General features: G+C 38.9%; 1 protein-coding gene across 1 annotated transcript in view; it reads left to right on the top strand.

Annotated features, from left to right (window-relative positions):
* CSTPP1 (centriolar satellite-associated tubulin polyglutamylase complex regulator 1) overlaps positions 1-19,870 on the top strand; it is a 167,964-nt gene that overhangs the window by 131,293 nt on the left and 16,801 nt on the right. The window contains exon 4 of the mRNA XM_081313528.1: positions 6,895-6,979. Within this exon, the coding sequence (XP_081169654.1) occupies positions 6,895-6,979 (85 nt within the window). The remainder of the gene's footprint in view (positions 1-6,894; positions 6,980-19,870) is intronic.

The following is a 19,870-nucleotide window of genomic DNA, read 5'->3' as shown; positions in this document are numbered from 1 at the left end:
AGATTGATTTTTTCAAATTGGGCTTCAGTGATGTCATTGTAATTACCTGGAAAGCAGTACTCACAGCAAATGGTAGGCATTGCTCAGAGACAGTAACAATCATATTTTGGGTGATGTAGCACAAAGATGATAGCAATATCAATAGCACTTAGACTTATATACCACTCCATAGTGCTTTACAGCACTCTCTGGGTGTTTACCAATGTCAGCGTATTGCCTTCAACAAGCAGGGTCCTCATTTTACCGACCTCAGAAAGATGGAAGGCTGAGTCAACCTTGAGCTGGTCAGGATCGAACTCCTGCCTGTGGGCAGAGTTAAACTGCAATACTGCATTCTAACCACTGTGCCACCACACAGTGGTTAGTATTTCTGGGCATGGCTGAATTTTGATAAGAGTTCTCCAGGAACATAATTGGGGAATGGGAATAACAAGGATCTTGGTAGCCATAGGATTGGTATCTGCAGCTACCAATAGACAAACTAGGAAGCAACATATGATACTGACATAACATTGGGTTGATTGAATATATATTTAAGTGAAGAAAGAAGAGAGAGTTCTTGATTGTTCCTTAAATTGTTCTAATTTGACAAGATCTTTAAGGTAAAAGGGAATGTATATATTGTAAATGGCAGTTGTCTATAACTTTCTTTTTGTAGATATGAATTTCCAATAGGATTAAGCAAAGAAATAAAATGTCTACATTTTTAATGTCTGAATATCTTTAAATGAATTTTGAAAGTGTTAACAAGCTTCCTTAAATTCTTCATTTCTAAAACCATTTACCTAGATTTCCTTCATGGAATTCTATCTTAGTCCTTCTACTATTAACAAAAATAAATTTTATTTTGAGAGCTGTTTGTCAGTACTGTCATCTCTATAATAGGCATATATACTCTAATGTCAGATACCATGTTATAAAGAGATGGAACTTTTATATATCTTATATTATAAAGAGTCATACAATATATGGCTTTGAAAATATCTAATCTAATCCCCTGCTATGGCAGAAATCCACAACATCTCCAAAAGGTAGCGCTTCAGTTTTTGTTTAAATACTTGTAATGAAAACAAGTTCATCACTTCAGTCTATTCCATCATTAAAAATTTCAAACAATTACAAAGTTTTACTAAAACTGAGTTTCTTGCATTTTAAAACCATTTTACAGTACATAAAGGTTTATGAATCCTTTTAATTTTTCAATATTTCTGCATAAATGTGACCCAAAATGTGATGTGCTTTCCATACAAGCCTTAAAAGTAGTTTGAGAAAACCCAATTAAATATGAATAAGAAATTATACTTCATATTAGCAATGTTTGGTAGTACCGTAGTTTCCGGCGTATAAGACGACTTTTTAACCCATGAAAATCTTCTCAAAAGTCAGGGGTCGTCTTATACGCCGGGTGCTGAAACTTTAGGGACAGGGCTGGCTGGAAAACCTGGAGCAGATCTTCCATTTAGTCTGTGCAGGGAAAGCGGGACCAATTGGAGTAGAAGCTGCAGTCTGTGATTTTTTACAGGCTGGGGTCTGGGCTTCTTTCCTTCTAAAGTTGAAGAGCAGCTGTAGGCAGGTGGGGAATGCAAGAGAAACTTGAAAGGCAGGTGGGGAATGCGTAGCCAGAGCAGCAGCTTAGCTCTAAGGACACATTTGACTCAGAAACTGGGCGGGCTGGCTGGAAAACCTGGAGCGGAGCTCCCATTTGGTCTTTTTTTTAAAATCCCATTTATATCCCGCCCTTCTCCGAAGACTCAGGGCGGCTTACAATTTAAAGCACAAGTCAATGTGCTTAGCAATAGCCTTCATTCTATGTATATGCCTGCTTATTAGAGCTTTCACCCCCCCACAAGCACCATTATTACAAAGTCAGCTTATTGCTCCCAACAATCTGAGTCCTCATTTTACCTACCTCGGAAGGATGGAAGGCTGACTCAACCTTGAGCCTGGTGGGATGAGAACCTGCACTAATTGCAGGCAGCTGGTGTTACTTAAGGCTCTGCGCAGGGAAAGCTTTAGAGTGAATTAGGAAAAGTGAAAAAGTGAATTAGGAAAATAGGAAACGGTTGCTGGAATTGGGTATGTGTAGTTTAACGAAGAGAAAGGTGAGGGGTGACATGATAGCAGTGATCCAATATCTCAGGGGTTGCCACAAAGAAGAGGGAGCCAAGCTATTCTCCAAAGCACCTGAAAGCAGGACAAGAAGCAATGGATGGAAACTAGTCAAGGAGAGAAGCAACCTAGAACTAAGGAGAAACTTCCTGACAGTTAGAACAATTAACCAGTGGAACAACCTGCCTCCAGAAGTGGTGAATGCTCCAACACTGGAAGTTTTTAAGAAGAGACTGGACAGCCATCTGTCTGAAATGGTATAGGGTTTCCTGCCTTAGCAGGGGGTTGGACTAGATGACCTCCAAGGTCCCTTCCAACTTATTATTATTATTATTATTATTATTATTATTATTATTATTATTATTATTATTATTATTATGTTTAATCCACTTGCACTGTTTTATGTTTACATGTTTGATGACAAACAGCCTTATGTTTATAAGTGACAGTTTTCCTACTAAGTACCTGCATGTCATAAGCATTAAAATTACCATATTAAAAGCAAATCTGATGTTTTTTAAATTTTATTTGGTGTGCATTGGAAGAGGGGTAGTCTTATACGGCGAGTATAGCCCAAACCCTATAATTTAACAGGAAATGTAGGGGGTCGTCTTACACGCCCAGTCGTCTTATACGCCGGAAAATACGGTACTTTTTCAAACCAATCAAATCAAGTTCACTTCACCAAATGCATGGAGCAATTAGTTGATATAAGATTTAAATTGAAATGAGGAATGGGGGGAAATAAAGGCATCCACCTCACTTAAATCTTACATCAGTTTAGCCATACCATCCAGTTAAACGTAACTCACAAAAGCTTATGCTTTTTAATAAAATTTGGTAGTTGGTTGATTCTTGACTGATTTTTTTTAATAACCCATGTTAGCTTCTGACAAGCAATGCGTCCTTTTCTAAATGTTAGAAAATTCTATTTAATAGTCTATTTTAAAATTTTGCCCAATATAAATCTGAAGTTGATTGGCTTGATTGACATTTTTTTCCCTTTTTGAGAAAAGGAACAATATTTGCCGTTTTCCAGTCATCTGAATTTTCCACGAAAAGTATTGAGACAGTTTGGTACCAATCAAACTCTACTTAGCCTAAGCAATTCTACATGTCTCACTCTTTGAGACATAAATGAAGAAATGTCTGAAAGATCTAACCATTCTATACACGTGCATATACACCACAACACTTAGAAAAAGGAATAAAAGGGTAACAAAAATCACACCAGACTTCAAAACTTCATTAACACAGTGCATCTCAGCTAATTACATATCTGGAGGAGCACTAGCATGGGAAACGTTTGACTTACGTTCTGCCTACATCTGGGGATGACTAAACGTGCAGAAACAGCAGCTGGAAACTTACGAATATTCAAACCGAGTCTAATTTGCTTAAATATTGTAAAATATCAACTGTCCGTGATGATAGCCAATTGAAATATAGGCCAGGATCCCAGATCATTTATGCACAGTAGCTTTCCAGGATCTCTCTTCCTAGTGTGATCCTTTACCCACCCCTAAATGTCAAAGAATTCTCTGTAGCTTCATTGTATGGGGGCACAATGAGCAGCAATCAGGAGAAGAAAGCGGTAGCTTTGTAAATGCCTGCCAGTGCTTAGTTTGAGAACATGTAGGGGCCTCTTTTGATTCTAGCTGCATTAATTAAATATTGGAGCAAAAAAGTAAGTGCTCAATAGAGGGATAACAAGTAACTGAGCAAATGAGCTCTAACTATAGCTTTCCATTTAGTGCCCTTTGGCTTCACTCCCGTCCTGTTCTTGGCTCTAGTTGTACTACTGGCTTTCCTTCCATTCTTTACATTGTTCTGCGTATAGAAATATGGCAAAATTATTGCTGTTCAGCCAGCCCTCTCTTTAACTTCAGTTCCACAACCTTTTGGACTGGGAACTTGTAATCATGCACAGCTTTTTGATCTAAGTACGTTTCCATTCTCTTTTACATCCCATAAACGCTCTTGAGCTTCACCTCTTTGGTCTTCTCCCCTCAAGAACCACAGAGGCATTTCTCTGCCAGTCTTTTACAAAGCAGGACTCTTAGGAGATTATTCGTTTGTTGGCTACTTTGTGTATTTTGGATCTTGTCTCTTTGCCTTTCTTTAATATGTTGACACACAATTCCAAGAAGCCATTGAGCTGCCTTACTAGATGCCAAAGTAATAATGTTTGTGGGTTTAATCGCCATACTTCTTCATATATGTCCTTAGATCTTGTTTGCCTTTCCTAATGCTGCCAGACGTTGCTTGGATGGTTTTACAAACATGTGGTAGTGAATGTTCCCATACCAGTGATTTTTTTTTAACAGATTGAAACTACTTTGTTTTAAAGGAGGGTTGTTTTTTTTGACCAAACTAGGTATTACACGAAAACATGTGTAGATTACTTATGATAGCTTTTTTTAAGGCAGGGAATATCTTTTTCAGCAAGACAATTTGGATCTATGTGTGCATGCTTATAAATGTGTACATACACATTTAGGATTGAATTCAAGTTGACACTGAACTTCTTGGCTGCCCAGGAAAACAGGGAATTTATGTATGAGTTTACCAAGAAGCATTACTGGGTTTGCAAGGTAATACTGAAGTGGGCAAATGGCATCAGCACTTTTCCTTCCTAAATTTTCAACTTGAATTGCCCTTCTCAAAGGGATTGTTGTTCTATAGAAGGAGTAATTTATGTGTTTTCTGTATTTAAAAATCTCAAACCCCCCCCCCCGCACATCCAGTTACTTTTTGAGTCATATATTTTTCTTTTGAAACAAAATTCCTAGTTATATCATTCTATTTATATCACAATTCTGTATAGTTCTTCAGAAGCCCCATTATGTTCAATGAAATTTATTGTCATAAAAGTATGTACAGGATTAATTCTTTACTCTCTGTATTGAGTATTTGTTTAAAACAAACCAAAGTTTGCATCAATGTGCCACACATTTCTTTTTGCAGAAGTTCCAATATTTTGGGCATACTGTAGAATGTTCTGATGTCAGGAAAAGGGGTATGACTAAAAAGCAGCCTTTGAATTGTATGATTGAAGGCAGAAAAGGAGAGGTTATGAAGGAAGCAAATATTATGCCATAAAAAGCTGGAGATTTTGTAAAAACTAAATATGATCACATGTACAAAGAAGTGTTTGAAACACTACATGCTTCTTTTCTGCAATTCCTGACAATAATTTTTTCTGAAATGGTCATTATATATATATTGCTTTTGTTAAGTGTTCAAAGCACTCAAATATATTACTTCACTAAATCTGACAATTACTCTGTACTGTAGACTAATCTTATTTATCCTGAACTAGGATTGCCCTAAAAATAGGATAGAATGATTTTTCTGCCTAATTAGTAATCTCTGAATCAGGAAGTTTAATATCATGAAGCTTAAGAATTTTTCTAATTCCTGAATGTTTCATATTCCATATAATTCACCCTGTCTTTAGCAGCATTTTGGCCTTCCATATTAACGTATGGGCCGTATATAAGATAAATTTTAAATACAATGAAACGCGGTCACCTGCTATCTAATATGAAGTACAGGTAGGCCTCACTTATTGACTGCCACATGTAACAATTGTTTGAAATTATGATACTGCTGAAAAAGCAATTTTGCAACCAAGGCACGCATTTACAATCTTCACAGCATTCCTTAGTCACATCATAGCTCAAACAGTCAGTACACTTGTCCTGTGTCTGACCCTTTTTCCCCCTTTTTCCTTTTCTTGTAGAGAGGAGAGCTTGGAGAGGAAGGGATTACAAGAGGATAAGCAGGCAAACAATGAGGAATACACATCAAAAGGAATGCACTAGCACTGGCATCCCCAACCATAAGGGTTGAGAGCCAAAAGCACACTAGGCAACTGTGCTTACTCTCATGTGCTCCCTTCCTTTTCAATCTCTCTGCTGTGTGAAGGAGAAAACAAAAAGCAAGCAAGCAAATAAAACCAAAACAGGCCAAGCCTAAGAGAGATTGTCTAAACAAGTGATTTAGTGATTTCTCCTGTGCCTGAGCTTTTTTTTCCTCTTCTGCTTACAAAAGAGTAAGCAGACACATAATGAGATATATACTGGCAGTTTGCCTAGTGTGCTCACAGGTCCCAGCCCCAAACACAGGATAACAGAATAACAGAGTTGGAAGTGACCTTGAAAGTAGAACCCCCTGCTCAAGCAAGAAACCCTATACCATTTCAGACAAATGGTTGTCCAGTCTCTTCTTTAAAAACTCCAGTGTTGGAGCATCCACATGTTTGGGGCAGCTTGTACCAGCACATTCCTTTTGATGTGTATTTTCCATTGTGTGTCTGTTTACTCTTGTTGTCCCTTTCTCTTCAATGAATATAAATATAACAATTCACTCCTTGCTAATTATTCCAGGGCTGGGATAAGCATTTCAAAAGACAGGGGAGTGAAAAAACAAGAAAGCTAAAATGAAATCATAACCGCAGTTGCAGTCATATGATTCCCCATTTAGTGATTACTTTGCTTAACAAACAAGTTGCCAATCCCAACTGTGGTCATTAATCAAAGACTATCTATATCAGGGGTGTCAAACTCGCAACATCACGTGACTTGTCATGACGTATCACAACTTTTTTTCCATTGCCGGCAATGGGGTGGGCGCTGTTTCAGCGTGATGCATCTGGCCCGCGGGCCGGCAGTTTGACACCCCTGATCTATATCCTAAAAATAAATGAAGACATCCATGATCCAGCCTGAATGCTGGGAAGACTAGTCACCTTATGTTTAATATTTTTGCTTTCTGTTGCAGACTTGTTAACTGCCAAGGAGTACCATTGCTTACTGCAACTGCTTTGCCCTGACTTTCCTGTGGAGCTTACTCAGAAAGCAGCAAGGTGAGCCTTTATGCATTCCCAGATGAATCATGCTTTGATTATATTTTAATGCCAATGATCAGTTCATATTCCAATAGTAAAGGTAAAGATAAAGATTCCTTCAAATTGAGCTTTGTCCTCGCTGTTCTACTTGGATGTATTCATGTAGCATTATTAGCAGCAATATGTTGATAGGACTCAGCAATTCTAAATTATCTGTATTACTGGAACAGATTTCCTTGCTGCATAGAAATGGGGGCATAGTTCTTTCTTGATTGTAATTCATTCAGTTGCCCAGCCCTGTGAGCAGAAACATTTGACTTGCTGCTGTCTGTTGCCAATTAAACCTGGTAGCTTTCTGTATTCAGGTTTAAACATGAAAATTAATACCCTGGCTGCAACATCTGTATTTAGAAAGAGGTTTCTCACAGGATTTTTTACTGTATTTTTAGAATTGTAGCTCATATTTCCACCAAATCCTGCAATTCATCAATACTTACTGATCTGTTGTTGTTTTTTTCCAGGAGTAAGAGCTGTTATGATGAATGAGAAAGACATACAGTTCTTGATTCATTTGCATACCAAAATATCTAAAGAATATCTGGCTTAGTTCTAAACCCACATAGAAACCAGACTAATATAGTTGCCTGAAAAGTAATTGACATTGTCCTCTCAATAATTTGTTGACAAAGCCATCTCTACTAATAGAATGCACTAAGACAACTCTAAAGCTAGGATTTCTGTGATTGCATTAGATTCTTGAAGATTCTTGTTTCATTTGTTCGTCTCCAAGGGCCAAAACCTCAAATGAATAATAAGCAGATTCTATCAAGTGCTTTGGGATTTCCCAGGAACTTGCAGAGTGTTTCATCAAATGCCTGGTTTTACTGAGCTCTTGAAGTGATTGTCCTGCAGCAGCAATTCTCAGTTTGCCAGTCTCATGATGCTTTGTATTTGGTTCATGGAGATGAAACAATAGAAATAAATCATACAGTACTTGTACAAAAAGCAGCACAACTGTGGATAAGAGCTTAGAGTGTAAAGATCAGGCCAGTGAAGTACCACTATTTTTCTTATTGTGTCATTGGTTTTGTTGTTCAGAAGTGCTAGTTAAGATGGCCTGCTCCTACTGGGGAGAGATAGGCAGGAAGATCTGCCAATCTGCGTAGTGTTTTGCTGATAAAGTCATTCAAATTATTTCATGTTTTATCTATACCTGGCCAATGTCTGAAATTGTTGAAGAGGTCTCCCCTAGATCTGGCTACCTTAGACAATCGTCATTTTGTTTCTTGCCTTCTATTTCTAGAGTAGATTGTCAAGAAAATGGTGAAGTTGCAGCTACAGAATGTCATAGAAAAAACAAATTATGTGACAGATTCAGAGTTCAGTCAGGATATGGGACATGAGTATCTTGGGTTGCTTTGGTAGGCAACCTTCAGCAAAATCTGGATTGCACTCCTCCTGGTTGTACTTGATCTTTCAGCAGTGGTTGACTACGGTAGCTTTTTGGACTATCTGCAAAGTTTGGGGATCAAAAGTACTGTTCTACAATCTCTTTCTGCTCAAGCAAACAATAGTGCCAGTTGGTGGCAAGGGAATAGGGATTCCTTTGTGCAGAGATGACATTTTAAACTAATAGCAACACCATTAGGAAAACATGAGCTTGACTGGAAAAATAGGAAGGCACGAGAAAGAAATTCAAGATTCAAAACTGCATCCAGTTTTGGTCACCACAATGTAAAAAAAGATGTTGAGATTCTAGAAAGAGTACAGAGAAGAGCAACAAAGATGATTAGGGGACTGGAGGCTAAAACATATAAGGAGCAGCTGCTGGAGTTGGGTATGTCTAGTTTAATGAAGAGAAGGACGAAGGGGGACATGATAGCAGTGTTCCAGTATCTCAGGGGCTGCCACAAAGAAGAGGGAGTCAAGCTATTCTCAAAGCACCCGAAGGCAGGACAAGAAGCAACGGATGGAAACTAGTCAAGGAGAGAAGCAACCTAGAACTAAGGAGAAACTTCCTGACAGTTAGAACAATTAACCAGTGGAACAACCTGCCTCCAGAGGTGGTGAATGCTCCAACACTGGAAGTTTTTAAGAAGAGACTGGACAGCCATTTGTCTGAAATGGCATAGGGTTTCCTGCCTGAGCAGGGGGTTGGACTAGATGACCTCCAAGGTCCCTTCCAACTTCATTATTATTATTATTATTATTATTATTATTATTGTTGTTGTTATTGTTATTGTTATCATTATCGTTATCATTATCTTCTTTGACCCTGGTATAAGAAGAGAAAGAGAAATGCTTTCATGTGTTTAAAATTCTGTTATTATAACTTATGTCAACAAAATATTGCTAGTGGAGCTTGTTTACTGACCTGGTCTACCTTGAAGGGCTGACAAGCCCTTTTTTCAACACCTGTATGAAACCTCTAGAACAAGTTATCTCCATCAGTTTGAGGTGAGATTTCAGTATGCTACTGATACCCAGTTAGATATATTCATCTTGGGCCAGACTGGAGAGTTTGTGACACTCTGTCTAGAGGTTATAAGAGACTGATACAAAACAGGTTGAAATTCAGTCCAAACTTCCTGTTTATACAATATCTGGCATTCTGTCTGCTCTGAATCTTGGGGAGTCTCCCCACCAAGGAAACAGGTCTCTGATCTTCGGGTGACTCTGAACTCATGGCTATTGCTAGATTTGGAAATGAAGGCTGAGATCTTTAAGTGCACCAGTTGGAATGCAACAGGGACATATACCTCATCACTATCTGACTAGACTACCACAATGTACCTTATAGGGGAATATCTTTGAAGAGGACCAAAAATCACAATAGATACAAAATGGCGGAATCCTCATGCTAGCAGTTGAGAGCTACTGCAGCCTTATAGCAACACTTCTTTAATTCTCAATAGGTTTGTGCGTATAGTTCAGAGGGCTGTTTTTAACCGAGATGGCTTGGCTCCTAGGTTCCTTCAGGATCCCTTAGTATAATTTGCCAGTAGGCAACGTATTACATTTTTTATGAACATAAGATGATTGCATTAGGCCAGCAACGATTATTTACAATTTTATGTCATTCTTTTAATGTTTCTGCTGTGACGATTGGCTTATGGATTCATAACTGTGGATTTATGTTTTATGCCTTGGGTGGTTAATATTTGGCAGTCTGAAGCATAATACATAAAGCTCCAGCTATCTCTTAGGGGGTCTTTTAGTCCTTGCCACTTTTCTTATGGAGAACTCATCAGTAAGTCTCCACTGAAATACAAATCTCCTCAAATCATGTTTGAAAGACCTGCTTTTTAAAATGTGGTAGAGGCATAGGTCTACCGCAAAAGGATGCACCTTTTGATTTCCACAATGGATTTGGAGAAAATGACAACTTTTAACACAATCTTTTAGCATCTTGTTGACATATCTTTTAAAAATTCATATATTGATTATATCCACGACTGGCTTAAGCAAGAGCTATTTAGTAGATTCTTAAAGAGTTGGCATATAAAATGTTCTAACGGAGCAACTGAATTTTAAATGGGAGTCACTTATTTTTCAACCTAGCTCTGCCAAACTGTTTGTGGGAATGAATGAAGAAGGATTGCCACTAATAACTGCAAAATTGGCTAATGACTTCCATGAACTTGACTACCAGTCTAAATTAAAAACTTGGATGTATGGCTGCTTTTAAAAAAAATAATTTGCAAACCTTTTCTAAAATTAAGCTTTGTTGAGGGGGCAGACTTTCTGCTTCTGTGCTTGTGTGAGTGTGCTTGCAGGGGATTTAAGAATTTTGGAATACCAGGTGTGAGAGTATACTGAGATATGTGTCTCCGAGGCTCCCAGACTCAGGTGGGGATGATATCACTGCCTTTACTCTTTCGAGTTGAGACCTTTGCTTTTGTCAACTACGCTAGTAAAAGAAGTTCTTTGATATTACCTTAGTCTGAAGCTGTGTTGCCCTGGTTTTCTTCATCTGTACCATTTGATATTCTTATGTGCTTGTCTACTTTTCTATCAAAGGTTCTATTTCATCTTGACTGATGACCCATAAACTTCACCAGCTGGAAAAAAGATTAAATTGGGGGATCATTTTTTTCAAGCAATTTCTTCTTTGTATGCATACTGTGTTCATCATATACTTTTTTTTTAAAGTCCTCTGACAGGATCTTAGTTGATTTTTGAGGGGTTATAAATTCAGTGGCAGCACTCACTAGAAACCACAATCCTCCAGGGAGTATGATTTTTACAGACATAGTTTATAAGTCACCATATTTTTTGGTATGCTTGAAACTGCAGACTGAGATGATTCTGCAATGCAGCTAGCTCTTCCAGGAGCTGTTGCTATGTATTAATAACAAGCAATAAGAAGGAAAAAGATTGAATAACAGTAAAACTATTCAAACAAGTAAGAGGAAAGACAAGAGCAAAGTAGAATAACACATCTTTTCATCTCTAAGTAGCTTATTAAAGGAAAGGTGGACTGTGATTTAATAGAGGTTTTATGAAAGAGAAATTCTGAACCATAATGTTTTCCCACATTTGATATTGTTCATCATAGATCTGATCCTAATCAGTACAGAAGAACTGGTTAAAGAGATAAAGGCAGTGGAAACTTTGGGACAAAGTCCCTTGAGGTTGAAAATACTAAAAAGAGAGAGGGAGAGGGATTGCATCTTAGTTGCACATGAAATATGACAGCCGGTATGGTGTGGTGGTGAAGGTGCTGGCCTAGAAACCAGGAGACTGTGAGTTTTAGGCCTGCTTTAGGAATGAAATCCAGCTGGGTGACTTTGGGCCAGTCAGTCTCCTAATTTCAAAATGATATGAGCACCAGTATGCACAAGAGGAGTTTGTCAAAAAATAAGTTCTGCCCCTTCCTAATTGCACACCCTTAAAGCTTCAATAACACAGTTTATTTATTTATTTATTTATTTTTATTACATTTATATCCCGCCCTTCTCCGAAGACTCAGGGCGGCTTACAAGCTTAGCAGTAGCCTTCATTCTATGTATATGCCTGCTTGTTAGGGCTTTCACACACACCCCAAGCGGCATTATTACAAAGTCAGCTTATTGCCCCCAACAATCTGGGTCCTCATTTTACCTACCTCGGAAGGATGGAAGGCTGAGTCAACCTTGAGCCTGGTGGGATGCGAACCTGCACCTATGTTCCCTTACTCTGTCCCACACAGACCTCAAGTTCTGGGAATAAAGGATTATTGGATTTCTATTGATACTTGTTAAAACGCTGGAGGAAATTATTAAGCTATTGGTTTGTGAGCATTAGGAAAAATATGCATTGCTTGGCATGGGTGTAATGTGTTGGGGTTTTTGCTTGTACAGATTCACGTGTCTGTTTGAATGCCTGCGTCTCGTTCACTGCGTCCAAACCGAATACATAATAATGGGCATATCAAAATTAAATCTTACCAAAAATATCCATTCTCCATTTTTGGTAGAGTAACTAGCTTAATTGACCATGGGAAAACAATAGATACAGTTTGCCTTGACTTTCAACAAAAACATTCAATGTGTACGATTGCAGTACAGAAGATAACAAAATATAAACTAGGTTTTACTGCCGTAAGAGAACAAGCTGGTTAAACAATCATGCTCAGTGATATATATCATTGGCTCCACCTAAAGATGAAAGGAAATGAAAATTTTAATTTTCATTCTTTTTGTGAAATGAATTATTAAAATATGCTAAGAGAAGGGTTTACTTTCTTACTACATGAGACACCCCTATTTTGAAGAGCTCATGCCTTCTCTTTCCTCTTCAGGGGGATTTTGCTCTAAATTAGGATCATACTTTTTAGTTGAGCCCCTGCATTAAGATTCTCCCTCAGTACAGGGAGATCTATAAACAAGGCAGTGCAGTACTCCACTGTTACTCCACTTATACAGTAATTTGAGGAAATGTGTCAGGCGTGAAAGACACATGAAGGTTCAACTAATCTGATTTATTGCTAAAAGCCTGTGCACAGGAATCTTCTCAACTAATGATCAACACCTGGCTAAAGTTAGATAAGGGTCAATGGCTCTCAAGGGGGTGGAGGGGTTGGACTTGGTTTGCTCATGGCTAACTATTCTAGGCTGATCCCTCTTTTTATTCCATTCCCAAGTTCCGCCATTCCTTCTCCTACAAATAACAATCCTCAACAATTCCTCTGGAACAATTAGAGTACAAAGTCTTGGGGAAGTAAAATGTACCTGTTTCCAACTGAATACTGTACTTTTCTAGGACAGAATAATTTTCTTCCATAACTTAATTTGTTGTCACTTAATTGCACCAAGTTTTACTTCTCTATTAATATTTTACAACTCTTTAGAATTGTGGGGTAGAGTAGACTGATACCCATTCCATTGTCGAAACCTGACAATTTGTCATTGAGGTCAATATATAGAAATACAGAAAAGTTCTCTGTGCGTTCTATGTTCTTTGCCTTTCCATTATTCTAGAAATAGAAATATTTGTAACAATTGGCAGCTGCCCATGTTTCACTCTTGACATCTTACGTAATATAATAATATAATAATAATATAATATAATATAAAGTTGGAAGGGACCTTGGAGGTCATCTAGTCCAACCCCCTGCTCAGGCAGGAAACCCTATACCATTTCAGGCAAATGGCTGTCCAGTCTCTTCTTAAAAACCTCCAGTGTTGGAGCATTCACCACCTCTGGAGGCAGGTTGTTCCACTGGTTAATTGTTCTAACTGTCAGGAAGTTTCTCCTTAGTTCTAGGTTGCTTCTCTCCTTGACTAGTTTCCATCCGTTGCTTCTTGTCCTGCTTTCAGGTGCTTTGGAGAATAGCTTGACTCCCTCTTCTTTGTGGTAGCCCCTGAGATATTGGAACACTGCTATCATGTCACCCCTCACCCTTCTCTTCATTAAACTACACATACCCAATTCCAGCAACCGTTCCCTATATGTTTTAGCCTCCAGCCCCCTAATCATCTTGGTTGCTCTTCTCTGTACCCTTTCTAGAGTCTCGACATCTTTTTTACATCGTGGTGACCAAAACTGGATGCAGTATTCCGTCTGTCATCGATTCTTCTTGCTTTATTAAGAGCTGTCTAAAAGGCAAAAAAAAAATGTGATACAGAATTCAGCCAATGGCTTTTAGCGTTTCCAGGGCTTGAAGATGCCAATGGCTATATTTTATTGCCTGGGAGATGGAAGATGCTCTACGTGCCAGCTTCAAAACCATCTCCTTGCTGTGACCGTTGACCACCTCTGTAATGTGGTTAGTAATGAGAATAAGAACTGAAGCTGCTAGCAGACAGCAGCAGGAGGAGGCTTCTGGGACATAATAAATAAAACAGAAGCAGTTTGATATCTTCAAAGAGTTTTGTATTAAATAGTAGCTTTTCTCCTGGGGACCCTCTTAGCCTTATCCTTTCTTCTTTGCAGTAATTAATTCAAGCTGCTCCGTATGCTTGAATCTGCCTCACTGAGCTAAGCTACTCTGAGTGGGGGGGGCAGTGGGGGGGGGTGTTAGATATGTCCTGTAACTCTTCCACCTCCTCCCCCCTCTACTTAGTTTTCTCAAGCTCCTTCTATTAACTGTTCTGGTCCAGCGAAGATTCTCAGGAGTTTAAAGATACTGTAGTTCCAAATCATGCTCACTAAAGCAAGGATCTTCCACGTTATTCATTTTAACAATAATCACAGACACTGATTATATGTTGGCCATGAGAACATCAGAACTGTTTATTTAGGCAAATAGACTAAGTTTTGTTATAATACAGTTAGGCAGTTTTCATACTTAAATAAAACTTTTTTTCCCCAATCCTTTATGGACTTTTGGATGACACCAGGATCAAAAAGTTGATGCTTTATGGATTTGCCTATAGAAAAGGGATGGGATATGGGATGAAGAGATACAGTATATGTTTGTAACTTTATAGAGGTGAAGAGTTAGTAAATGTATTTATATTTGTTGTGATGATGGTTGGAAATCATGTCCTTATATATTTCTTTTCTTTTTCTTTATTATACTCTTTGTTTTTGTAATCAAAATTCTTAATGAAAATTATGTTCAAATAATAATAATAATAAGTTGGAAGGGACCTTGGAGGTCATCTAGGCCAACCCCCTGCTAAGGCAGGAAACCCTATACCATTTCAGACAAATGGCTGTCCAGTCTCTTCTTAAAAACTTCCAGTGTTGGAGCATTCACCGCTTCTGGAGGCAGGTTGTTCCACTGATTAATTGTTCTATCTGTCAGGAAATTTCTCCTTAGTTCTAGGTTGCTTCTCTCCTTGACTAGTTTCCATCCGTTGCTTCTTGTCCTGCTCTCAGGTGCTCTGGAGAACAGCCTGGCTCCCTCTTCTTTGTGGCAGCCCCTGAGATATTGGAACACTGCTATCATGTCACCCCTCACCCTTCTCTTCATTAAACTACACGTACCCAATTCCAGCAACTGTTCCCTATATGTTTTAGCCTCCAGTCCCCCAATCATCTTTGTTGCTCTTCTCTGTACTCTTTCTAGAGTACAATGCCTTTGTTTTTTTAAAAAAAATACTGGATGGTTGGATTCTGGATATTCTTTCCCTTCATCATTGAGGTTGTATGTAACTTTAGATTTCAGAGAATCATGTTGTCATAGCCGTATCATAAATATCACTAGCATTTCTTTCAGTCTGTATTGGGATGAAAGATAGCAGGTATGTCAATATGGAGAAATATCATGGTCACAAGTTTTGTTTGATTACTATCTAATAAATAAAATAAATTAATCCTGCAAATACTATTTCACCACGTACATCAAATTAACTTACAGATGAACTTTAAAGGCACGAAGATTAATAAATGTAAACATCCCTTTGGACACCGTTTCAGAATTTCAGTGCCATTTATATTAGTTAACATTGAAGACTTCCGAATTGCTAAAAGGCATTTTACTTACTAAAATAAGTAGTTATTCCTTTGTTTACAAAAACTCACTAAGGACCTACAGATAATCAACCACAAACACCAGGTATCAAACTAGCAATAGAAAGACCACAGTTCCAAATAGTGCCAATCTAATGTTGAATTGAAGTGACACAGATAGTTGTTAATAATATTTAAATCTTTAATATAAAAATAGGAGAGTTTCTGGTCTCACTTATAAGCTACCAAATATGACCTTTGATTTTATAAAATGGGCAACTCAAATTAAAATTTATTTCTTGGCCCTCTGTTTCTCCAGAGGGGACTATGTATGTCCAGTGTGAGAATACTCCATTTACACAAGAAAAAGTGAACCTTAATTGAACAATAGCTGCCAAATTATCAACTATTATTTGAAGCCCTGCACTAAAACAAATAAATTGTATGTTCTCAGTGGAATGACACTTGCATATTTAAATATAGGAGAATGAGAGAATATTGGATAGTGAAGACCTCCAAGTTCATTCAAATATTTCCTTATGGCAATGAAAACATATTATATCAGAGTGACTTCTGCCTGAGAGGAATCAGCAGCAATTAAGGCTGAGAAATCATAGAAGATTGCCTGGATATTCATGAGAAAGAGCAACCGTGTGCTGGAGCAGGGAAGAACTAAATTACCCTCATATCCAGATTGATGATTAAATATGTCTGGACTAGCACTGCATGACTGTGGCAAGGAATGGTGCAATACTTTTTCCTTTGTTAGGAGCACACCTTTTCATACTGCAGTCTTCATTATGAACAATTTATAAGTAGTGAAATTGCACAATAGTGAAAGAAATAAGATTTGGTGAGGAACATGAGCAGAAGAAGAAAAGCTGGTGCTTCCATATTAGGGTTTGCCATTTAGTCTCATTATATCCCTTCAGGTTTTTACCAAGTACATGACAGTAATTATATTACGGTATATAACTCCATTGGATCAAGATATTTTGGTTTTCAGTATATCTAACAGTTTCTCATAGGGTTTATCCCAGGCATGTCAAACTGCTGGCCTGTGGGCCCGATGCATCACGACAAAACCACGCCCTCCCCATTGCCGGCAATGGGGGAAAAGTCGCGATACATCGCGCGAAGTCACGTGACGTTGCGAGTTTGACATGCCTGGTTTATCCAATCTTGATTCGGCTATCTTATCTCCTCTATTCTCAAAGACTTAGGTTTCTGTGTGAACTCAGTGAAACTTCATCAATTTTACTAAATCTTATATATTGGTAAGACAATAGATTCTATCCATGATTGGGCTTCCCTTCCACATGCCTGCGTATTGGCTATTTCCAATTAGACCGCCAGCTCTTCCATTCCTAATAGATTCAGGTTGGACTAATTGGCAGATGCTGCATTAAATAGCATTCTTGATAACAATTACTATTTTTTGCTTGGCTTCATCTATAACCGTTCAACCACCATTTCAGGCCATGTAGCCCTATAAATTCTACTTTTGAGTCATCTGTCCATAGAACTCCTCCAGATATCTGGAAGCTTACCTGGGTCCTTTTTAGGAAAGTTGAGATGGGCATTAGTGTTCTTCTCAATGAGGAATAGTTTTGTCCTGCTACTGTTCCATTATAGGTAGTCCCCGACTTATGATTACAATTGGGACTAGAATCTTTATTGCTAAGTGATGGGGTCATTAAGGGAATTAGGTCTGATTTTATTACCTTTTTTGCTGTGGCCATTAAGCAGATAACACGGTTGTTAAGTGAATCACCTTGGTCAATAAATGAATCTGGCTTCCCTTATTGACCTTGCTTGTCAGAAGGCCTAGGAAAATTTGCAAATGGTGATCACATGACCCTGGGATGCTGCAACCATTGTAAATATATACCAGTTGAAAAGTGCCCAAATTGTGACCACATTGATGCTGTGATGGTCATAAGTGCAACGACTGGTCGTCGCCTTTTTCAGTGCAATTGTAATTGTGAAGGGTCACTAAATGAAGGGTCTTAAGTTGAGGACTATATGTAATCCAATTTCTACCCTCTGCTATTTTGTGATGTCTTGCAAGATTTTATGATGGTCTCTTGGAGAGTTTTGAAAAAATTATGACTCGGGGAGATTCACGGTTATCCTATAGCTTTTGCATTTCAGGACTACAGCTCCAGCTATAAGTCAGTGGAGCCTCAGGAGACGGGTTTGTAATGTTATCCAGACTAATAAGCACGAATACAGTCTTCAGTTGCTCTTTTAAGTGAGGCATGATATGATTATAGTATCTGTATTGTAACAACTTCTCTGGGATGAGAGGCCTAAGTATATGACATTTATACTGGGCAATGCTGAGCCACATCCATCTTAAATATTGAACTAAAGATAGGAGTAACTTTTTTTACACTGGCTCATCATATGTTGAATGGTTATCTATGAAATAAATAAATAAAATAAGCACTAAATTTTGTTGGATTTTTATATACTATTTACAGGTGAAACTCAAAAAATTAGAATATCGTGCAAAAGTTCATTTATTTCAGTAATGCACCTTAAAAGGGGAAACTAATATATGAGATAAGACTCATTACATGCAAAGCAAGATAGTTCAAGTCATGATTTGTCATAATTGTGATGATTATGGCGTACAGCTCATGAAAACCTCAAATCCACAATCTCAGAAAATTAGAATATTACATGCAATCAATAAAACAAGGAGTGTACATAGAACAATATTGGACCTCTGAAAAGTATAAGTATGCATATGTACTCAGTACTGTTCTGTACCAGCCTGCTACAGGCCCTGCAGAAAAGGCAGGGACAACCCCTTTTACAAGAAGGCAAGAGGCTGGAATTTATTGCTACAAAAACAAATAGAACAAGACACGAACCAAGAAACAGGAGCTTTTCAAGCGGTTGCCTTCAGCAAACCAGCCCTCCCACGCATTCCCCCTTAAATACAGTTCAGGGCGTGGCTTCTCTCTGCCTCCTTCCGAGGAGCCCCATTGCCTTCCTCTGTTTACTCCTGATTGACTGCCTCCTGCGTTGGGTGTCCTTGAACAGGGCCAGCTGTGGGTCATCTTCATCCACGCTGTTAGGCTCACACAGCTGGGTCTGCGTCGTGACCAGATGAGAGGGGCCTGGCTGAGGGCTCTCATCAAGCTGTCCAATCCCCTTAGCAAGCTCTTCAACACCCCCCTCCTCCTCCTCCTCTGAGTCGTCCGACCCAACTGCCGAACCCACAGGCTGACCCTGAATCACAACAAGTACTTGGTTTGGGCCCCTTTTGCAGTAATTACTGCCTCAATGCGGCGTGGCATGGAAGCTATCAGCCTGTGGCACTGCTGAGGTGTTATGGAAGACCAGGATGCTTCAATAGCGGCCTTTAGCTCTTCTGCATTGTTCGGTCTCATGTCTCTCATCTTTCTCTTGGCAATGCCCCATAGATTCTCTATGGGGTTCAGGTCAGGCGAGTTTGCTGGCCAATCAAGCACAGTAATCCCACGGTCCTTGAACCAGGTTTTGGTGCTTTTGGCAGTGTAGGCAGGTGCCAGGTCCTGCTGGAAAATGAAGTCATCATCCCCATAAAGCTCGTCTGCAGAAGGAAGCATGAAGTGCTCCAAAATCTCCTGGTAGACAGCTGCGTTGACCCTGGACTTAATGAAGCACAGCAGATGACATGGCTCCCCAAATCAACACAGACTGTGGAAACTTCACACTGGACCTCAAGCATCTTGCAGTGTGTGCCTCTCCATTCTTCCTCCAGACTCTGGGTCCTTGGTTTCCAAATGAGATGCAAAAGTTGCTCTCATCAGAAAAGAGGACTTTGAACCACTGAGCAACAGACCAGGTCTGTTTTTCTTTAGCCCAGGTAAGACGCTTCTGGCGTTGTTTGTTGTTCAGGAGCAGCTTGACAAGAGGAATACGACATTTGAAGCCCATGTTCAGGATCCATGTGTGTGGTGTGGTGGCTCTTGATGCACTGACTCCAGCCTCAGTCCACTCCTTGTGAAAGTCCCCAACACTTTTGAATGGCCT

Source organism: Vipera berus (assembly GCF_964194415.1).
Source record: "Vipera berus genome assembly, chromosome: 1".
Lineage (NCBI taxonomy): Eukaryota > Metazoa > Chordata > Lepidosauria > Squamata > Viperidae > Vipera > Vipera berus.
Note: the sequence above shows the minus strand (reverse complement) of the source record. Positions and strands in the feature narration are given on the sequence as shown.